Here is a 23,289-nt window from a genome sequence, read left to right as displayed (position 1 = left end):
TATCTGTTTGTTTGTCTGTTAGTGTTCAAAATAACTCAGAAAGTTATGGACGGATTTTCATGATATTTTTAGGAGTTGTTGGTTGTGTGAAAAGCAAGACCTGATTTAGTTTCAGTGGTAATCCAGATCACTGTTTGGATCCAGGAATTTCTTAGAGCTGTGGCCCTTGGCGGAGGTTTATGCTCTCCAAGTGCTTTTCTAGTAAACTCAGTTTTATTTAACACAAAATCAAATTCACTAAAACAGTTAACATCAATATTTAAACAGCAACGATAAAAAAAAAAAAAAAGGATGGTATTTATAAATGGAAGGTGTAAATAATAAATAAAAAGGCAGTACAATAATTTCTGCTGTTTAAAAAAAAAACAAAAGACATTTTTGGGTTTGAAAATGATGAATGATTTTAAAAAGTTGAATGGTGAAAACAGCACAATGAGACGGTAACTGAGTTGCATCTTTTATTTGATCAGCTGAGAAATATTTGGATGAATGATTTTTGAATTGTGTAAATGAAAGATGTATTTTTCACGTCTATCAACATAATGATAGATGTGTACGATCACAGCAGTGTGATGCTTCGCTTTCTACGAGCAGGTTTGGTGCATTCTGTGTGGCTGCAGCCACACTCCTCCACGTGCATGTAAGTGTGAGGAAGTGTGTCTCCATTCAGGCACACCAGGTCAACAGTGCGATTGCTGAAACGCATCTCCTTACAGCAGGAACAAGAATGCTGCATTGCAGCTGCTGCTTCAGAGTATCTGAAGAAAGAAAGGGCAGGCCTTAATACACTGAAACCAATTATTCCTGAATATTTTTGACACTTTAGAGGAGACAATAAATGGAACTTGTATCCTTACTTGGTAAAAGTGTTGCAGGATCCTTCACAGTATGGCATATCCACCTCCTGTTCAGACTGACAGCCACGGCTGGAAACTTTAGTTTTCATGGGCACTAACTTGCACGCCTTCTCTTTCTCCACACCTGAAAAAAAGTAATTTCCATTAGTTTGTTTTCTTTTCAGCGTCATTTAAGCAACTGAAACAAAGATGTTCTACTCACAAATTTTACAGCAGCCATTTGCTGCTGTCTGAATAGTGTCCTGTGGATGAAAATAAAGAAGTTGGTTTGCAGGTTTCCCACATACGTGAACAATCCAACTCTTTCAAAGAAATACTCACTGGTTGACAGTTTGCTTGCTGGAATGGCGGGCAGACTATGTGTGACCTGATTGGTGTGAATGTCTCTCCAATTTTAATACAGGTGTAATGCTCACACTTGTTATCAGATGGCGACCAGGTTTCTCCTTGCTGGAGAGGAATGACATGAATATATCAGCACATAAAAGCAGCAGTACAAATAAATATCAAACTTCTGGTATTTTTCACATTCTTATCATTAAATTGCTGAATCAGATCCCATAAAAATATTTTGCCTTACCTTTAAGAGCTGTTCGGTACCATTTACATTGAAGACACATTCTTTCTGCACACACTTTCCACAGCATTCACCTAAGTTAGTTTCCACATATTCATAACCCTAAAAGATAAGGCAGTAAAGTTCACCTTTTTACTCAACACACTGAGATAAACAACAGCAGCCTGATTTAAAGTGATAGTCTGCAAAGAGACCAAGTGTAGAAATTAGCTTTGCGATAATCTTGTATATTTACATGATATATGTCCATTTATATACATTTTCCTTTTTCAAAGGAAATAAAGAAACTCAAATGCAACATTGTAGATGGGGTGCGTTTTATGTGTGAATGACTTTAGACATTCTTACCAAGTCACAATTCTCTTCACATTGCTTCACCACACAAGTTATTTTGAACAGACCGGATTTTGGGTCAACCTCATTGCTGCAGGTACAATCCTGACATTGAACTACAGGAACTGAAGAACCGAGCTTACAGAAAAAGGGAAATAATTTCACAGTTTTAGCCATGTACAGCATGTGCAGCAGAATTAATTACATGTAAAAGATGGTAAAATAAGTAACAAAGCATTTGATTTTTATTACCTCATATTCAACTTCATTGTGTACACACACTCTTTTGGGTTCTAGTAAAGAGTAAGACACAAACAGTAACAAAAAATTGCACAAAAGTAATTTATTATTCATGTAAAAATCAGGGCAAATAAAATTAGTTAGCTTACCACATGTATGTTCTGGACAACATTTCCCATCAGGAACACTGATAACTGGCTTGTATCCAACAGGGCAGGTTACGCTGTGTACTATACAGGTGTTGATTTGGCATTCTGTAGAGATGAAAAAAAGATGTTACTATTGTTGAATTCAGCAGCAAATAATAATCTTTAAATGTTACTGTGCATGTGCTTTGATGCTATATATCTTACGGCAAACATAGGTTGAGCAGCAGGGGTCTTCTGGATTTGTTTGGCTCACAAGGACAAACCCTGCACCAGTGCAGTTAGAGATGGGTGGTGCTGGGCATGTCTTAGGCTTGCAAATCACGGTCTTTGTGGCCTCATCACAAATGCAGTCCTGGCATTTGTACTCAAACTTCTCGTTAAACTAAAAGAGTAAACCACAATTACAAATTTATTGTCTTTTGCAAGTAAACGATAAGGGAAAGGATTTGAAGTGTGACATGAAGTTTTAGCTCACCTCACGAGGAATTCCCTCGGGATCAAGGCATCCTGTTTAGAAGTCAACAATAGTCCAGGAGGAGTTCATGAGTCATTCAGTGGAAAGGCTGTTCAGATTCTATTTAACACCATACTTACCACACTTTTCAACACATATTCCAGACTCCCTGTTGAAGAGTTTCATTCCGTCAGGGCAAAAGCAGCCTTCAACTGTGAAGTTCATAGGTACTTCATTGGGACTGTAAAATATATAAAGATCATGGTGTTAAGAAAAGCACAAGAAAAAAAAATGTTGACACAAAGAATACAGAATAATTTTATTGTTTTACATAAACGTACTTGTCTTCACACGTTGGCTGCTCTGCAGGACCACAAGGCTTGTAAACTTTGTCCGATGGGCAGTTGCTGGCTGTTGGTGATGAAACAAAGACAAATGGAAAAATAAATGGCAATGTGGCATAACCACGAATGACTCTTTTTAATAAATACTCCCAACCATATCATAAAATGTAAATTAGCATCTTCGTTGAAGGCTAAATTCCACCAAAGAAAAAGTAACATATTTCCTGATTCCAGTTACTCCATCCTGAATGATGGAGACACTTACCACACCGTGTGGTGTGGTTTCTCCAGTGGAGACAAACTCCAGCCTGAGTGCAGGCAGCAGCATAAGTTTGCAAGCTTGTGCATTCGACAACCGGGTTGGACACATGGCAACTATCAAACACGCAACCTCTGTAGAAATTGTCTGGGGAGACCAAAGGATGACATTCTGCAAAGACACTGCAAAACAAAATAACAAACTTCTTTAATTACATAACTATATTTGTGTGGACAGTTAACTAGTTTAGTGAGATAAATATCTACCTGCTCTTAAGTATGTCACATATGGAGTCTGGTTTGCATGGTGTTGGTTCCAATGGAGGTTCAGGTGCATTGGTGGGTAACACAGGTGGTGTTGGGCAGTTGGGTTGGTAAATATCATTTGCTGGCCAATAGTCAGCCATCACTGCACAATTTTCCACCACCTTACCACCCGGCAACATGCAATCATCAGTCTGATTGTTGGTACATGTTCCTAACAAAAGTATTGTAATACAGTCACTTCAGTTGCTACAGTAACGTAAAAAAAAAAAGACTAAATTTGAAAAAGTCACTTGAGAGGCATTTCTTACCACAGTGACCCTGTGTGTTTCTACCAAAGTACTGATATGGAAGGTTGATACTGAAGCCAGTCATTCCAAATGTAGTGACTACTTTTAGGCGAGGGATCTCAAACACCAAGTTAATACCAGAACTCATGATCTTAATACCATCTTGTGAATAAGGCAGTTTTAGACTTACTCCATTTTTAAATGCCTAAAGGTTGAAAATATACCACAAACAAAAAATAAAGACAAAAATGTAAGTTGTTACGAATATTTCCACAAAAGTTAATTGAAATAATCTCAATGGATAAAATAAATCTTAAGTAGAATATAAATCAAATGCAGATATATCTTTTTTTTTTACCTCCAGCTGTGGTGCTCCAATAAGGTTATGATTTATGAGTGTGACAGATTGTGACCCATATGATATGATTATTGATCGTGGACAGGAAACATCTTCCGTAGGATCACAAAATACATTGTCAGTATAAATCTTTAAATTATGTGTTGCTGTGATTTCCTCCATCAAAACATAAGTACAGTTTCCTTGATAACTGTAAAAAAGTCCATCAAATGTGATGTAATGGGGATCTCCCCAGCCCTCACAAACACCTGAAAAGAATCAGGAATATATCAGAGGAGAAACATAGGCTAACAGACAAAAAGTCAAATGTAAACTAACTTGTGTAAATAACTTACAATCACACACATAATGTTGGCAACAGTAGAACTCATCATAAACAAGAACTGGTTTCTTCCCATTAGTACAAGTTATATTCTGGATGGGTGGGCACTCATACTCAATTATTTCAATTGTATTGTTTTCAATGCATCTGGCCATGGTGCAGTTGCACAAAAAGAAGGTCTCATTTTGCTTTAAAGAATGAAAAGGAACAGATTATAGAGGAAATGTATTAAACAACAGATGCAACAGGTATTTTACTTAAAAATTGCTAAAGCAAAATACTTTTTTAGTAATTAAATGCAATTATTGAGATGCAAATATTTATGTTCTAGAAAAAAATAACTAAATAGCATTATTTTATTATGTAAGAAACAGTAAAGGTCTTACAACAACATCCCATTCAGGACATTCAGGTATGGGTGTTGGCGTCGGTGTTGGTATAGGTGTAGGTGGAGGGGTGGTCAAACAAATGGAAGTCTTGTTGTGGATTTCACAAACATCCGAACATATTATAGTCAGACATATGCCTGATCCAATGTAAGTCATGTTGAAAATGACTTCCCCTGATTAAGTGAAGAATAAAAAAAAAAAAACAATGCAGGAATTAATGAATAAAGGAAAGGTTCTTTTAAAAACTGAGAGATTTTTATCATGTTTGAATCTTACCTGCCATATAATGGGTTCCATTAAAAATACAGAAACACTGTGTTGTGGAACTGGGTGTAGTTTGAGTTGAGTGTGTACTTGTTGTATAAATACTGATTTGAGGATGAGTTGAAAAAGAGATTGTTGATTCTGGGGGACCAGTGACAATTGATTCTGTGGTTGTAGTTAGTGTAGTTGTACTTCGAGTAGTCGGTGGGGTTGTAGCTTCAGTTGTGGTGGTTGGAGTAGTTGTACTTGGTGTGGTGGGTGGGGTTGTAGCTTTTGTGGTAGTCGTTGGTGTAGGTGTACTTGGAGTAGTGCGTGGGGTTGTAGCTTTTGTAGTGGTTGTTGGTGTAGTTGTGCTTGGAGTAGTAGGTGGGGTTGTAGCTTTTGTGGTAGTCGTTGGTGTAGTTGTACTTGGAGTAGGGGGTGAGGTTGTAGCTTCAGTTGTAGTGGTTGAAGTAGTTGTACTTGGTGTTGTGGGTGGGGTTGTAGCTTTTGTAGTGGTTGTTGGTGTAGTTGTGCTTGGAGTAGTGGGTGGGGTTGTAGCTTTTGTGGTAGTAGTTGGTGTAGTTGTTGGAGTTGTGGGTGGTGTTGTAGCTTCAGTTGTAGTGGTTGGAGTAGTTGTAGTTGGTGTAGTGGGTGGGGTTGTAGCTTTTGTGGTGGTTGGTGTAGTTGTACTTGGAGTAGAGAGTGGTGTTGTAGCTTTTGTGGTAGTGGTTGGAGTAGTTGTACTTGGAGTGGTAGGCGGGGTTGTAGCTTTTGTGGTAGTAGTTGGCGTGGTTGTGCTTGGAGTAGTGGGTGGTGTTGTAGCTTCAGTTGTAGTGGTTGGAGTAGTTGTACTTGGTGTGGTGGGTGGAGTTGTAGCTTTTGAGGAAGTAGTTGGGGTAGTTGTGCTTGGAGTTGTGGGTGGAGTTGTAGCTTCAGTTGTAGTGGTTGGAGTAGTTGTACTTGGTGTTGTGGGTGGGGTTGTAGCTTTTGTAGTGGTTGTTGGTGTAGTTGTGCTTGGCGTAGTAGGTGGGGTTGTAGCTTTTGTGGTAGTCGTTGGTGTAGTTGTACTTGGAGTAGGGGGTGAGGTTGTAGCTTCAGTTGTAGTGGTTGGAGTAGTTGTACTTGGTGTTGTGGGTGGGGTTGTAGCTTTTGTAGTGGTTGTTGGTGTAGTTGTGCTTGGAGTAGTGGGTGGGGTTGTAGCTTTTGTGGTAGTAGTTGGTGTAGTTGTACTTAGAGTTGTGGGTGGTGTTGTAGCTTCAGTTGTAGTGGTTGGAGTAGTTGTAGTTGGTGTAGTGGGTGGGGTTGTAGCTTTTGTGGTGGTTGTTGGGGTAGTTGTTGGAGTTGTGGGTGGTGTTGTAGCTTCAGTTGTAGTGGTTGGAGTAGTTGTAGTTGGTGTAGTGGGTGGGGTTGTAGCTTTTGTGGTGGTTGGTGTAGTTGTACTTGGAGTAGAGAGTGGTGTTGTAGCTTTTGTGGTAGTGGTTGGAGTAGTTGTACTTGGAGTGGTAGGCGGGGTTGTAGCTTTTGTGGTAGTAGTTGGCGTGGTTGTGCTTGGAGTAGTGGGTGGTGTTGTAGCTTCAGTTGTAGTGGTTGGAGTAGTTGTACTTGGTGTGGTGGGTGGAGTTGTAGCTTTTGAGGAAGTAGTTGGGGTAGTTGTGCTTGGAGTTGTGGGTGGAGTTGTAGCTTCAGTTGTAGTGGTTGGAGTAGTTGTACTTGGTGTTGTGGGTGGGGTTGTAGCTTTTGTAGTGGTTGTTGGTGTAGTTGTGCTTGGAGTAGTAGGTGGGGTTGTAGCTTTTGTGGTAGTCGTTGGTGTAGTTGTACTTGGAGTAGGGGGTGAGGTTGTAGCTTCAGTTGTAGTGGTTGGAGTAGTTGTACTTGGTGTTGTGGGTGGGGTTGTAGCTTTTGTAGTGGTTGTTGGTGTAGTTGTGCTTGGAGTAGTGGGTGGGGTTGTAGCTTTTGTGGTAGTAGTTGGTGTAGTTGTACTTAGAGTTGTGGGTGGTGTTGTAGCTTCAGTTGTAGTGGTTGGAGTAGTTGTAGTTGGTGTAGTGGGTGGAGTTGTAGCTTTTGTGGTGGTTGTTGGGGTAGTTGTTGGAGTTGTGGGTGGTGTTGTAGCTTCAGTTGTAGTGGTTGGAGTAGTTGTAGTTGGTGTAGTAGGTGGGGTTGTAGCTTTTGTGGTGGTTGTGGTAGCGGGTGTGGTAGATGGAGTTTCAGGTGTTGTGGTCTCACATATTACCACTGGACAACATACTTGGATTTCATAGTCAAAGCACTTTCCTGGACGCAAAGGCTGATCTTCTTTTTTACAGATTAAACCGTAATTCACATCACATGTAACAACTTGCTTATTTTCTTCCACAAAGTCATCAAAATCTTTATCTGGCATATCAGCTGACCTACATTCAATTTCTGTGGGATTGTCACAAATATGTAGGCCACTATTTGTTATATTTTCATAGGTTTCCCAGTCACTCTTGTCTGTTTTTGGGTTATGCACATTATACCAGTCTGACCACTCACACCTTGGAACACAAGGTGTTACTGAGCTAATAGGTGTAGTGGTTGCCATGGTTGTTGTAGATGGTATAGTGGGTGGTGTTGTGGGTTCTGTGGTGGTGGTTGGGGTAGTTGTAGTTGGAGTTGTGGGTGGTGTTGTGGCTTTTGTGGTGGTGGATGGTGTACTTTTAGTCAGTGTAGTGGGTGGGGTTGTAGCTTTTGTGGTAGTCGTTGGTGTAGTTGTGCTTGGAGTAGTGGGTGGGGTTGTAGCTTTTGTGGTAGTTGTTGGTGTAGTTGTGCTTGGAGTAGTTGGTGGTGTTGTAGCTTCAGTTGTAGTGGTTGGAGTAGTTGTACTTGGTGTGGTGGGTGGTGTTGTAGCTTTTGTGGTAGTTGGTGTAGTTGTACTTGGAGTAGAGAGTGGTGTTGTAGCTTTTGTGGTAGTGGTTGGAGTAGTTGTACTTGGAGTGGTAGGCGGGGTTGTAGCTTTTGTGGTAGTAGTTGGCGTGGTTGTGCTTGGAGTAGTGGGTGGTGTTGTAGCTTCAGTTGTAGTGGTTGGAGTAGTTGTACTTGGTGTGGTGGGTGGAGTTGTAGCTTTTGAGGAAGTAGTTGGGGTAGTTGTGCTTGGAGTTGTGGGTGGAGTTGTAGCTTCAGTTGTAGTGGTTGGAGTAGTTGTACTTGGTGTTGTGGGTGGGGTTGTAGCTTTTGTAGTGGTTGTTGGTGTAGTTGTGCTTGGAGTAGTAGGTGGGGTTGTAGCTTTTGTGGTAGTCGTTGGTGTAGTTGTACTTGGAGTAGGGGGTGAGGTTGTAGCTTCAGTTGTAGTGGTTGGAGTAGTTGTACTTGGTGTTGTGGGTGGGGTTGTAGCTTTTGTAGTGGTTGTTGGTGTAGTTGTGCTTGGAGTAGTGGGTGGGGTTGTAGCTTTTGTGGTAGTAGTTGGTGTAGTTGTACTTAGAGTTGTGGGTGGTGTTGTAGCTTCAGTTGTAGTGGTTGGAGTAGTTGTAGTTGGTGTAGTGGGTGGGGTTGTAGCTTTTGTGGTGGTTGTTGGGGTAGTTGTTGGAGTTGTGGGTGGTGTTGTAGCTTCAGTTGTAGTGGTTGGAGTAGTTGTAGTTGGTGTAGTAGGTGGGGTTGTAGCTTTTGTGGTGGTTGTGGTAGCGGGTGTGGTAGATGGAGTTTCAGGTGTTGTGGTCTCACATATTACCACTGGACAACATACTTGGATTTCATAGTCAAAGCACTTTCCTGGACGCAAAGGCTGATCTTCTTTTTTACAGATTAAACCGTAATTCACATCACATGTAACAACTTGCTTATTTTCTTCCACAAAGTCATCAAAATCTTTATCTGGCATATCAGCTGACCTACATTCAATTTCTGTGGGATTGTCACAAATATGTAGGCCACTATTTGTTATATTTTCATAGGTTTCCCAGTCACTCTTGTCTGTTTTTGGGTTATGCACATTATACCAGTCTGACCACTCACACCTTGGAACACAAGGTGTTACTGAGCTAATAGGTGTAGTGGTTGCCATGGTTGTTGTAGATGGTATAGTGGGTGGTGTTGTGGGTTCTGTGGTGGTGGTTGGGGTAGTTGTAGTTGGAGTTGTGGGTGGTGTTGTGGCTTTTGTGGTGGTGGATGGTGTACTTTTAGTCAGTGTAGTGGGTGGGGTTGTAGACTTTGTGATTGTGGAAGGGGTAGTTATAGTTGGAGTGGTGGGTGAGGTTGTAGCTTTTGTGGTAGTTGTTGGTGTAGTTGTACTTGGAGTGGTAATAGGTGGTGTAGTTGATCCACAGGGTTCACTTATATGTGTCACAGTTGAATTAATGCAGATTCCATAGTAGCACATCCCCATGTTGTCAGTGACATTGTAAACAACATCATTTTCATCATAGATTGTCCCGTTGAATATGCAGTAAGGACAAATGTCCACACATATCTGGTTTTCTTCATCAAATATTGGTTTGTCTTCTGGGCATACTGGATAACAGCCTGAAAAAAACAATTCCTTTAATTCTTCATCTATGTTGGGTTTTTTTTTTTTTTTTATTACATTAAGAGTTAATCTTTTTTTAAACCTGTTAGCTAAAAATTAAAAAGATAGAGTCTTACCTTCCAGATTGGGTATAGGGTTGTCACAAATTCCTTCTGGATTTAAACATGTCTTATAACAAGGTGTGTGGCAAGGGTTGTAGTGCCATATGCAATCCTCTGGGTTGTTGTAATAGTCACAAAACACAGCTAAAAAAGAACATCGAATATGCAACTTATAAATGAATGCAAAATTTAATTTGACCAATTTCTTTGTGCAAATTGGGCATAGATGTTAAAGCCAACAATAAAGTAGCAAACAATTTAAATCTAACATTCCTTTTAGCCTTTTAAATTAGTTGGTGTCACCAAATCATATATCATTCATATTAATAATAATTTGCTCGAGAAACTATTACATCTTAACTTTTTCCACATCACTGTTTTTTAGATTTAATTCTAAAATGACTATTTCCCATCTTTCTAGATTAAACCCAGAATGAAAAAAAAAAAAAATGTAATTTTTGTTTTTTTTCCGAGTCTGCAGTCTGTGGTGAGAAAAACCTTTCAACCCTCCGTGTTGTAAACAGTCTGACTCTAGCTCAAAGTGAAGCATTAAAATTCCTTCCAGCTCTGTCTTCATACACTTGAACTGGGAAAAATTGTTGCATTACAAATATGCCAAGAAGAATGTTAGATTTACCCCTTACCATAAGAATGGAGAAAAGGGGACAGAGCTTGTATTAAAGAGGTCCAAAGCTCTTCAAATCAAGCTAAAACCTCTCAGTTGTTTTGTAAATTTGTGTCTCTTTTAGGGAGTTAAATTTCAGATATGCTTCCCAATTAAGATTTAAAAAATGTCATTTTCAAGAATAAGTAAATGTTTCACTCACGACAGATGTCTGGCGTTCTCCATGCAACACAGACACCAGCCTCATTACAAGCTTGAGCATAAGCTGCAACTGCTGAGCAGAAACACTCGCAGTCTCCACCACTGTCGCACGCACATGAGTCTTGTATACAGTTTTCAGAAAATGGACGGGGATCTACCTGTTCAGTCATTCAAAAGTTATAATTTATTTTACACATTGTTAAATTTTTAAACAACATCACTTCAAAGAGAAAAGTTTACACAAACCTTTTTGTGGCAGTCTTTGAATGTAGGTCCTGTAATGATGCTGCACATAATTTTAGCCCAGTTGTGTCGTTGGGGAGCTGCGACACAAGCGTCAACATTCTCTTCCACATCTGGGCAAGAGCTGGACACTTTCCAGCTGTTTGCAAATTCTAACTGATTACTCACGGCCAGCTGACCCTGCGTTGTGAAGTCATTCTGCCCATCGCCATCAAAATTTCCACATAATCCACATACTTCTCCCTGTGCAAACAGAAAACAGTCACGAAGTCATTGGCATATGTATATATATATATATATATATATATATATAAATATATATATATATATATATATATATATATATATATATATATATATATATATATATATATATATATATATATAAATAAATATATATATATATATATATATATATATATATATATATATATATATATATATATGTATATATATATATATATATATATATATATATATATATATATATATATATATATATATATATAATATATAACATTATATATATAACATTTATAAGTCAATTTCTTATAAATGTGACTGCACTTTTTATTGGAATAAGTTGCCTTTGCACATCAGATAGACCACCTTATTTCCATCTTTTAAATTTTCTCCTAAAACACTTTTTTTCTCTTTGGCTTTAAATGAGTGTGAGAAGATAGTTATTTTATTATTTCCTCTTTTATTGTCTTAAATTTTGCTTTAATTCACCTATTCTAAGTGTTTTAAAATTTTATTGTGCTCTTAATTATTTTATGTGGAAATATTTGTGTGTGCAGCACTTTGGTCAATATCCATCTTTTTAAAGTGCTCTATAATTAAAGATTAGTTGAGTTGAGTTGAGTAAATTGTTATCGAGAGACATCAATATCAACATGAATTACAAAAGTGTCTAACACACTAATCTGCAAACAAATACAAAATAATTTGACAGTGTAAAAAAAGTTCACAAATGTGCACATTGCAAACTAAAGATTTAGCTACGTACAGATATTAACATCAACATCACACATGTCACTGTTTTTACACTTGAATAGCTTCTTGTGCAATACTTGTTTACATGTGTGTATACAGCACATATCAGGCTATATATTTGTGCACTGATCCCATTCTTGCACTCTTAGCTCAAATGCATGTACCACATATGCCACGTTGAAGTACTGGTAGAAAGCTGGGCCAGTTTGGATTCATGTTTTATTTCCCTCTATCACTGTGTGTGAATGATACTTTCCTGAGTAAACGCAATAGCTCATTGCCACTTGATTAGAATCCATAGATTTTTGTTTTATTCATAAATAATAATATTTTAAAAAAATCGACATTGAGATAAATGCAATTATGGCCTGTACAAATGTGAAGACATGCTTTAAATGAACCACTTTAATTCTAACAAAATCTTGACAAAAGGAGGTGGATTAAAACAATAAATCATTTATCAGTTTCCTTTAATTATAGTTTTGTTTTATGGCTGAATAGAAAAAAAATTTACTTTACCAACATCTACCACAATTTTTTAGCAGCCTTAAGCAATAAGTATATAATAAAATCTTAAGTTTACACAGCTAAAATTGATTTCTTTGTTTTTTTTCTTATTTGGCTGCTGTGAAATCAGTGTAGCATTGTCAAAGAGTGACTTACTTTAGCTGACTTATTGGGCCTGATTTTCAGTGTATCTTACTCATACCCTGTGGAAATGTCTTGTTTATGTAAAATGTGGCCACTACTTCTAAAATTGTGCTTTGCCTAAAGGTCCTTTGGGAATGAAGATGCACTGGAGCTTAACAAATGTAAAATGTCTTATACATTTCAAAGTGACAGTATGTGCGAAGTATCACATACATAAATACCCGAAGCTACACAAAAGGTGATGGCTCACAGTTTTTATTTATGCAAAAGGCATTTGTGACCATTATGAGACATATCAATGAGTCATCTTCAATAAACAACTACTGTGACTTACACGGTGTTGTGGTTCCAGAAGAATACGAACAGTTGTTTTGCGATCCCACATCACTGCCAGACCAATGTCAGATTCTACCACCAGGTACAAACCAACCCTCCTTATTCTGTACTTAATCTGTGGACCGTGTTCCAGATCCACTTCTTCATATTCACCATTTGACAGTTTGATTTCCATTCTCTGTAATGTAAAATAGACATTTTAAGCTTTGCGTTATAATTATTACAAAAATTAAATTAATCATACGGTACAGTTTGGTCATAGAAAACAAGGGTGTCTGATCTTACCCCAATATGAATTCTAACTATTTTGGAGCAAGTGGTACCCAAAGATCCACATTCTACATTTTCTGTGATAACTGTAAAGTTGTTCTCAGCTGTTTTATTTCCACATTTGTTCTGAAAAGAGAACATTTAGAAAGCATTCAGTTTTTATTCCAACATGCTATTAATCAATATAAATTGGGAATGTTTCCAAGAGTCAAAGCATCTTACTATTACCTCTTAATCTTGAAGTTACAGATTTCCAAATTCTGAGTTACTTTTTTTTAACCTCCATTTTGTCTAAATACCTTCATAATTGATTTTGGCCTGTATTTTATTTACCTTGGCAGCAATATATGCACAGTTTCCTTGAAACCCATATCTTTGCTGGTCAAATGTATTGTAGTGACCACTTCCATATATAACACAGGTTCCTGGACATTTTTTGTCAGTGCAGTCCCATTTCCCACTTTTGCAGGTACTAGATTTATCAGAAAAGTTGCAATATGATGCAGCGTTTGAATACTTTAAGTAAACTGTGCAGAATATGATATTTATTCCATATTATATATTTGATTGAAATATGGCCTTACCAAGTGTTACAGTCTTTTGGAATTTGTTTTCCATGGGCATAAAGCTGATCATTATGCATACATGGGCATTCATTTTCTTGCACACAGGAACCCTTGCCATCATCCAGGAGGCCATCAGGACACAGACATCCAGACTCACAGTCTGCAGAGTCCTGCAAAGGCAGAAAGATCACAATGATAGAAACAAAGAAGATAGGCAATACTTGCGATGTTGTGGATTATTGTAACTCAAAACTGCTGTTTGCATATAAACTGAAAGTTACAAAACATAACATACACACCACATTTACTTTAGGAACAATTATATAAGTCCCTACAATTTGAGACTGAGAGATCGACAAAAACAACATCACAAAAGCAACTCACACAATCATAACTGTCCAGATTTAAACAAGTGCGAGCACACTGCACTCCAAGCTCTCCTTTGCCCGCAGTGGAACAGTTGAAGAACACTTTTGGAGATATACACCCTGTATAAAAAAACAAAAAAACAAACAAAACAGAATTGCATGAACATACACTGTACCAACCAAACCCTCATGTGGGAAAGTAAAGAGTTAACAAACAACCTCACCTGATAAACGGGTTTTCCAAGAATGACAATGAAGTGTTCCATTGTTACACAAACTGGAAAAAGAATTAAAAGACAGATTAGTACCTGTTTGTTGATAAAACATTTTATATTTTGTTTATTATAGTCACGCTGTATATACAATGTTGAATGACTAATATAAGAGCCTCAACTAACTCACCAGTGTTCATTGTTTATGGTGATGGACTTTCCTGCCTTAACATAGACTCCATTGTGGTAACAGGAACATTTTGACATGGGGACACAAACTTCGTGTTCATTCAGATAGAGACCCTCAGCACAAGCGCATCCATCAACAGGCAAGAAGTCGGAGCTGCAACTCTGCTGCTCAGAGCTCAGTGATCTGCAAGTCAGCTGGCATCTCTGTTTGTAGGAGAAGACCTGAGATTCTGGGCAGCTCTTTATGTATTTGTCTGTTGTAAGGATGAGATTATTATTTAATTTTTCAACCAAACATAAGGAAGAAAAAATTTTTCAGCTCCAAAAATCATTAGCCATGATTGAAATTGCTCTTACCGCACATTGTCTCTTTCCAGTCTGTCAGGTACACTCCATTTGCTGCACAAGCTCGGGCATAAGAGGAAAAAACTGCACACAGGCAGGCCTCGCTCTTCTCACAGCTACAGCTAGAATAAAGGCATCGCTGCAGGAGATAGAAAATTCTTAGGAAATGACAAACTCACTAAATTCAATGACAATGTGACAGGAAGGTTTTACTCTACCTTATAGTATATGTCTGGATGCACCACAGATCGGCACTGGGAGAATGTACTGTTTGAGCTTAAGAGCAAAGTACACCAGTGCATGGCATACCGTTCTGAGAGAGAACAATTTTGGTTTGAATGTCTTTAATATTGTCCATTTATAATGAATCAATTCATAGTGGAAAATTGTATTTTGAACACCAAACTTGATTAACAAAAGAAGCAACTATTGCTCTTTACCATTTTCGACACTGAGGGAGCAGGGATGATCTATTCTGTCCTTCCTGTCTGTGCAGGAGGTCTTTGCCTTCCAAGAATTACTAAAAGTTGCTGCATTGCCCTCCACAATGCCTTGAGGAGTCTTCATGTCATCAGAGAGGACCAGGTTAAAGTTCCCACATAACCCTGAATAACAGCCAATGTGTAAGAGTTAAATTAGAATAAAACATATAATGTTAGTGCTTAAAAATGTATAAAACACCAGTATTTTTTAAATGTTGTAATGTGCTGATACGTTTCAGCTGTCATATTTTTTTGCGTTAAATAGATGTTTTCTGTATTTTTTTTTTTTTGTTTGTTTTTTAAACATACAGATTGATTCATTGGTATCACCCTAATGACACAATTTCTGATTATGGGGATTCTTGAATCGCCTCCCAAAGTTGCTGTTTGGAGGTATACTGCATTACACCCTCACAGATCTTATTATTCAAGGTGCTCCACGGGTTCTCAGTGGGGCTGAAGTTGGGGCTGAATTTTTTCTTCATTTATAAATGCAGAAGATTCAGTGGTATTTTATGCACGACAGGAAATGGTCAGTTAGGAACCTTGTGTATATTAAATATACACAGTACTAGTCAAAAGTTTGGACACATGTCATCACTCAGTGGTTTTTCTTTATTTTTTTATTTTCTAAATTGCAAAGTACAACTAAATACATTCACACTGTGAAGGAACACGTGGAATTATGTAGTCAAGAAAAAAGTGGTAATAAACCAGAATATGTTTTATATTTTAGATTCTTCAAAGTAACCACCTTTTGCTTTGGTGACAGCTTGGCACACTCATGACATTTTCTCAATCAGCTTCATAAGGCACTCACTTGGAATATCTTATCAATAGTGTCAAATGAGTTCCTGGAGGTGTTGAGCACTTGTTAGATGCTTTGGTTTCATTCTCTGGTCCAAAACATCCCAAACCATCTCAAGTTAGTTAAGGTCAAGCAATTGTGGAAGCCAGGTTGTCTTATATATAGCACTCCATCATTTTGTTTCTTAGTCAAACATCCCCAACACAGTCTGGAGGTGTATTTGGGACCATTGCCCTCTTGAAATACAAATGATGGTCCCACTAAGTGCAAACCAGATGGGATAGCATGTCGCTGAAGAATGCTGTGGTAGCCATGCTGGTTAAGAGTTCTTTGGATGTTGACTGATTAATCAACTGTTTCACTAGCAAAGAACCCCCATACCATACCACGTCTCCTCTGGCATGCTTCACCGTGGGAACCACACATATAAAAACCATCTGCTAATCTTTACTGCATCTCACAAAAGCATGGGGAGTGTAACTAAAAATCTCAAATTTGAATTCATCAGACCAGAGCACAGATTTCCACTGATATGAGGTCATTCCTGATGTTTCTTGGCCCAAATTAGTCTCTTATTGTTATTGTTCTTTCTCAGATGTAGCGTCTTTACAGCAATTTGACCTTGGAGGCCCAATTTAGGCAGTTTCCTCTGAACAGTCGATGTTGGAACGCATCACCATCTTGAATTCTGTGAAGCATTTCTGTAGGCTCTTATCTGAGGTGCTGTTTATTTGCGGTTTCTGAGATTGGTGACTCTGATGAACTTATCCTATGCAGCTGAGGTCACTCTTGGTCTTCCTGTCCTGAGGAGGTCCTCATGAGAGCCAGTTCCAACATAGTGTTTGATGGTCTTTCTCACTACACTAAAGAATACCTTCAAACTTGTTGAAATTTTCCTGATGGACTGACCAGCATGTCTTAAAGTATGACTTAGTTGAGTGGTTCTTGCCATAATATGGATTATAACAGAGATCAAACAGAGTGAAACCACTGTATAGACCTTTGTAGCAACCATACCTCTGCACATCACAACCAATGGTCTCAAACACATTAAGAAGGAAAGAAATACCAGAAATTAACTATTGACAAGGTAGTCCTGTTAATGACTAATCATTCCAAGTGAGTGCCTTATGAAGCTGATTGAGAAAATGTCATGAGTGTGCCAAGCTGTCACCAAAGCAAAAGGTGGTTACTTTGAAGAATCTAAAATATAAAACAAATTCTGGTTTATTTCCCACTTTTTTGTTAACAACATAATTCCACATGTGATCCTTAGTGTGGATGTATGTAGTTGTACTTCGCAATTAAGAAAATGAAAAAAATAAATCTATCTATCTATATCTATCTATCTATCTATCTATCTATCTATCTATCTATATATATATATATATATATATATATATATATATATATATATATATATATATATATATATATATTATCCAGCCCAAATCATCACTCCACCACTACATTGCTGACTTTTCAGTTACGGAGGGAAATAGTGGTCACCCATCAGTCATCCAGTAATCCATCTATCTGGATCATCAAGTGTAGTACAACAATCATCGGTGAATGAAAATGAGTTTTTTTGTGTTTCTTGAGTCTGCTGCAAAGATCCCTTATTGATATCCCTGGTTAAGGATGGCCAATAAGTAAGTATCTGGAGTATCCTGCATGGAAGTTCTGGGAGTTCCACAAACACCAGCAGCTTGAAATACCTGCTTGTTGCTCATCAGTGGGTTTTTAAATGCTGCTCGTTTGATACAATACATTTGCCTGATGGAGACTTTCTTTGTTGCGCTTTTCTCTGAACACATTTGCTCAGACACAATTTCTTAACAGTATGTTGATCTCACTTAAGATTTTATTAAATGTCTGTTTCCATTTCTTTCACAAAGCATTGTACTGTTTCATGCTTTTAATTTGTTGAAAGATCCTTTTCTCTCCTGTAATACATGAAAACTGTGACTTGCTAAATCGTGTGGAACAGCCTCCTTCCCCAGTTTCCCCAGTAATTCAGCTCACCTGGGACATTAATTATCAAACAACACAAACTAAAACTCTCACAGAAAAACCAAAACCCCTATTTAAAATGCTATACATATAATGATTTATTTTAATTAGTTTTCATGTGAATAATGAATAAGACAAATGTTTTCATTGATTTGCATATAAAACTTAACAATAATCATCTTAATGAAACTACACCATTAAATCTACCAGTGAGGACTAAATGAAAGTATGATTATTATATTACTCACAACATATCTGACTAAATGTTTGTTATGTGAAATATCAAACTCACCTTGGGGCAACTGAGTCTATATTTTGTATTTTAGTCATCTTCTAGCTTTGAATGTTACTAATGCTATGTAAGCCTAATGGGCTTGTCACGCAATTGTATGGCACTTAAAAAGAATCAGTCAATAAATTAATCATGCTCAACAGAAATACTATAATCATTTGGAACTGTGTATTGCAAAATCAGACGACAGATGTTTTAATTCAGTTCAAATAAAACATAACTGTAATTATCTTAATCAAACTAGACCATTAAAACTACCAGTGAGGACAAACTGAAAGTATTATGTTTATATTAATCACAACATATCTGACTAAATGTTTATCATGTGAAATACCAAACTCACCTCGGGTCTTTGTTTTGTAGCTCTGCTCCAGACTGATGTAGACTTGCATGACGGGAACATGTTGGATCTGGATTTGTAGACCAAAACTGGTCTGAAGGATTATGTGGAAGGATGAAGCATCAAATATACTGATGTCTCCTTTGAAAAGAAAGAAATACAAAATGACAAAGTTCCCCTTCTGAGGTAAAAGCGAAAAAGACAAATGCTAGTTTGAGTTTCTTATTGTCTGACAAACCTGACATGTACGGCAAATTGATGGACTGCATATTCTGCTCAACTTTTCCATCAGGGCTGAAGGTTATAACCTGAATTAAAACAAAGCTGGTCAACAAAGTTCTATAGACGGCAGCGGGAGTTTTTAGAAGTATTTATAAAAATGAACTCACATTGTTTCTGTCATTGTTCAGCAGGATTTTAACGGTCTTCAGACAAGTGTCAAACTGCTGATGAGCGCATGGCAACAGCTGGGCCAGGATGGTAAACTTTGGACTTGTCCCATCCTAAAAATGTACAAAGCGAAAACACATAAATTCAACAATGATTTGCATTTCCAACATTATCTTTTGCAACTTATTGTATTTAGCTTTGACTGATTCACCTTGCTTTCTACTTTGGCGAGGGTGTAGTAACAGTCTCCGTGGAAGGTGTATGTTTGCCCATCAAAGGTAGTGAAATGTGAACCCTCCTCAACTGCACATGTACCAGGTGCTTCAAGACTCATACAATCCCACATCCCCTCAACACAGGTACTGAAATAAAAAACAAGTCATTGTTATGAAACATATATTTACTGCAATATTAAATTCTGCCTGCATATTGAGGTGACTGGTTTACCATTCCTCTCGGCCCTGATGGTAAATCTCTCCGGAATTATAGATTTTGCCATGTTTGCACTGGCATTCAGACTGATCAATGCAACCCCTCTCAGAAATGTCATCAAACACAGTTCCTGAAGAAAGCAGATTAATTTGTGTGTAATAATACAATGCAACACTATAGTTTAATGTGATTCATATGCAAACCAACCAGGGGGACAGAAGCAGCCGTCCATTTTGTGGTCTTCACACAGTGAACTTGTGTCCTGAAGAGTACAAGTATCCATGCAAGGTGAACCACTTTCTTCATACACCATGTTGAATGGACACTCTTTAGCTGTGAGGATATTTGGTAATGTTAGGAATAATTAAAGTTGGGAGGGAATTCATGGGAATTTCTAAATAGTACATCAAATATTAAACATGCACATGTCACACCAAATAGAGGCAGTGGTATCTTGGTTAGAGAAGTGGACCTGGGCCTTGAAGACCCAGGTTCAAATTCCATCACTTTAGTGTTCTGTATGATTTCAACATGACATGGTACACAATATGGAGATAAGAACCAAAAACAGAGAAAATAAGCATCCTTACCACAGAACTCAGTTGTTCTCCAGTTGGGAGGCTCTCCGCCTGCATGGGAACACTGTCGAGAGAACTCTGACAATGTGTCGCAGACACAGGAGCCATTTGTATGGTTGCCACATCCACACATGTCCTGCACACATGCCTGGATGTAAGGTTCAGGTTTGGTCAAGTTGGTACACGAGCTCCAGGACTCTGATAGAAGCAGCTGTTCACAGGTGGTTTGCTAAAAGAGAAAATTTAGGAAGTAGAGGTCTAGTTACGCTTTTACTACTTCCAACATTACCACGATGTCCAAATGTAATAGTTAATGTAATAGTTAACAAACTCACAAACTCCTTGCATGAATCCAGCACATTCACGTCCTCCAGTGATTCATCCTCCTCTTCATAGGGATCCTCACAATCATCATTAGGTATATGAATTTTATGTTTGTTGCCAAACTCAATTGGGCTGATTTCACGACCTGTGTATAACGAGTTTATAGTGTCACAGACTGAAGACATTATTCATTCATTCATTTTCCGAACCGCTTATTCCAATTCAGGGTCGCAGGGAAGCTGGAGCCTATCCCAGCTGGCTTTGGGCGACAGGCAGGGTACACCCTGGACAGCTCGCCAGTCCATCGCAGGGCCACACACAGAGAGACGAACAACCACACTCATGCTCACACTCACTCCTAGGGGCAATTAACCTCACATGCATGTCTTTGGATTGCAGGATGAAGCCGGAGTACCTGGAGAGAACCCACGCATACACAGGGAGAACATGCAAACTCCACACAGAAAGGCCACTGACCAAACCACTGATCGAACCAGCGACCTTCTTGCTGTGAGGCCACAGTGCTAACCACTGCGCCACCGTGCAGCCCGCTGAAGACATTAATTAAACCAAAATAAAAATAACTAAATAAAACTAAAAGAAAAAAATGCATACCATCAACAATGAACTCGTTGAAAACTGGATCACCATTGAAATCTCCACAAAGCCCACATGTCTGGTTTACATAGTCATGACTGATTTCCACCTGAAATACAAAGCCAACACGTCTTTTATATACACAAATAAACGCTGTATCTCAGGCGTTCTTCAGCTATAGAATAATAGAAGAATGCATTTTGATCTTAGATTACTAAAATTCATCATGAAGGACTTTAAATAATCTCTGCATCATAAATACTTGTTGAAGTCTTGAAGGAGAGTTCAGGTTTTACCATGATAGCATCATCACTGTTCCACATGACAGTCAATCCAACTTTGGACTGGAGTTTGATGTAAACAGCATTTTTTTCCACCTGAACTCCTTTTTGGTGGAATGGTAATGAGATCCTAGTTGAAAAAAAGATTAATTATTGAACTGTTATGAACCTATATTACAATTGCTTCCAGTGGCTTTATGTTTTCTCTCTCTCTCATTTTTTTTTTTTTTTTAACTTACTGCTTACTGTTGACAGCAACCCGATTCTTGCTGAGGTGGAAAGAAAGGTCATTGATGGTAACCACGACGTAAATCACTGCAGGTTTTCCGTTATTTTCTGTTCTTTTCATGTGCACTGAAAACTCCTGATATGCCTCATGGCAGTCAGAGACCAGACTGTATTCACATATACCAGGAAACTGGTACACCCTGCCATCAAAGGTCTTAAAGTGCTCTCTGCCCCATGTGCTGCAGATGCTGCTGACATGGTTGCGCACTGGAAAAGATTAACATTGAAACAAGTATGTGACATTAGATTTTCAATGGATACAGTCCTATACAAGTATTTTACACCAATTTTTAGTTTTGAAAAACCTTATAATTAAAAAAAAACAACATCAGTCTTACCCAGTCTGGCTTGGACTTCAGAGAAACTGGCAAAAGACAGAGCAAGAAAACACAACCACACCATGTTCCACCTCATTGTTGCCACTGTGGGCTTGCTATCACCAGAACTGGAGCTGTCAGAATGTGTTTGACTGCCGTTTATATTGAGAATGCAGTTTTTCGCTCACACCCTCTCATTGAATAGAACTTTCATTTTTATTATCAGGACAAGGCAAATATTTGCTGAGTAGATGTCCAACGCCTCTCACAAGTCCCATATAAATTATTCTTACATCCTCCTTATCTCCTAATTGAACAAATATGTTTGTATTTCAACTCAAAATATGCATCCTTACAGATAATCATTAAAGCTCCTTGAGCACATCTTTTCTAAACACATTTTTTAAAAAGTTGTGATATAAATGGCATTTCAAATGATTCAGTTTCACAGGGATTAGCAAGATTAAATGGCACAAACAGCTCATATCAACAAAAACATGACTAATTATGATATTTATTCATTCCTTTTCCAAGTCCGATTAAGGGTCACGTGAAAGCTGGAGCCTATCCCAGTAGTCTTTGGGCGAAAGGCAGGGTACAACCTGGACAGGTCACCAGTCCATCGCAGGGCCACACAGAGACAAACAACCACTTACGCTCATACTCACTCCAATGAGTAATTTAGCGTAACTAATTAACCCAACACACGTCTTTGGACTGTGGGAGGAAGCCAGACTACCCGGAGAGAACCCACACATACATGAGGAGAACATGCAAAATCCACACAGAAAAGCCACTGTTCAAGTCAGCCGAGGATCAAACCACAATCTTCTTGCTGTGAGGCCACAGTGCTACCCACTATACCACCATGCAACCCGCTAATTATGATATATTTTTAAAAATTATAAGTAATATTATCTTGTTACCTTCAAACACAGAAAGAGCTAAGTCTTCCAGTCTTCCTTTAAATGTAAAGTGTCTTAATTCCATTATCTGTTACTTTTTTTTGTTGGGATTATGAAATTTGCAAGTCATTGCATTTTGTTTTATTTTGATTTCAAAATTATAATTTAAAATTAAAAAAAAAGTCCAATACAAAATTATTGACTTTGGCAATTGACATTTTAACTTCTGGTGTAGTTTTAGCTTTTGTGGGATATTTTAATCCATAGATAAGTCTTACTTTATGTTTTTTCCTGATGTCAGTATTGTGTCTTTTGTTTAATTGAATTTTTTTCAAATTTTAAAAGATGTATGTGTGTTGGGTACTTCTTCTGGTTTGAGCAGGTTCCCCATGTGCTAGCAGCCCGGATTCAAGTCCCAGGCCTTTGTCCTTTTGCTGTATGTCGTTCCTCTCCATCTTTCTTTTGGGTTCCAAGACTCTGAAAAACCTTTAGAAAAATAAATAATCTCATTAAAGTCTAAAAAATAGATGCAACACTAAAAACTGTTTAGATTTCAAGTCAAATCAAACCCTTTTGAC

General features: G+C 38.0%; 1 protein-coding gene across 1 annotated transcript; it reads right to left on the bottom strand.

The window, feature by feature from the left end:
* Nucleotides 1-559: 559 nt before the first annotated feature.
* muc2.1 (mucin 2.1) lies at nt 560-21,903 on the bottom strand (the record flags this gene model as incomplete). The annotated part of the gene is made up of 44 exons (XM_079257332.1): nt 560-758; nt 858-981; nt 1,060-1,099; nt 1,179-1,307; nt 1,438-1,536; nt 1,783-1,905; nt 2,020-2,060; nt 2,157-2,261; nt 2,361-2,538; nt 2,632-2,663; nt 2,751-2,851; nt 2,952-3,017; nt 3,216-3,395; nt 3,480-3,690; nt 3,788-3,971; nt 4,125-4,372; nt 4,460-4,634; nt 4,833-5,008; nt 5,292-9,557; nt 9,678-9,806; nt 10,490-10,642; nt 10,731-10,974; nt 12,713-12,892; nt 13,000-13,110; nt 13,318-13,456; nt 13,569-13,720; nt 13,935-14,038; nt 14,143-14,195; nt 14,321-14,573; nt 14,677-14,803; nt 14,883-14,977; nt 15,105-15,269; nt 18,603-18,740; nt 18,838-18,907; nt 18,989-19,102; nt 19,201-19,351; nt 19,437-19,551; nt 19,629-19,754; nt 20,012-20,228; nt 20,335-20,468; nt 20,939-21,029; nt 21,217-21,331; nt 21,441-21,696; nt 21,828-21,903. The coding sequence occupies 44 exons, from the start codon at nt 21,901-21,903 to the stop codon at nt 560-562; spliced, it is 10,185 nt and encodes a 3,394-aa protein (XP_079113458.1).
* Between the last annotated feature and the right edge of the window lie 1,386 nt (nt 21,904-23,289).

The sequence above is a fragment of the Telmatherina bonti genome (assembly GCF_933228915.1).
Source record: "Telmatherina bonti genome assembly, chromosome: 2".
NCBI classification, from domain to species: domain Eukaryota; kingdom Metazoa; phylum Chordata; class Actinopteri; order Atheriniformes; family Telmatherinidae; genus Telmatherina; species Telmatherina bonti.
Note: the sequence above shows the minus strand (reverse complement) of the source record. Positions and strands in the feature narration are given on the sequence as shown.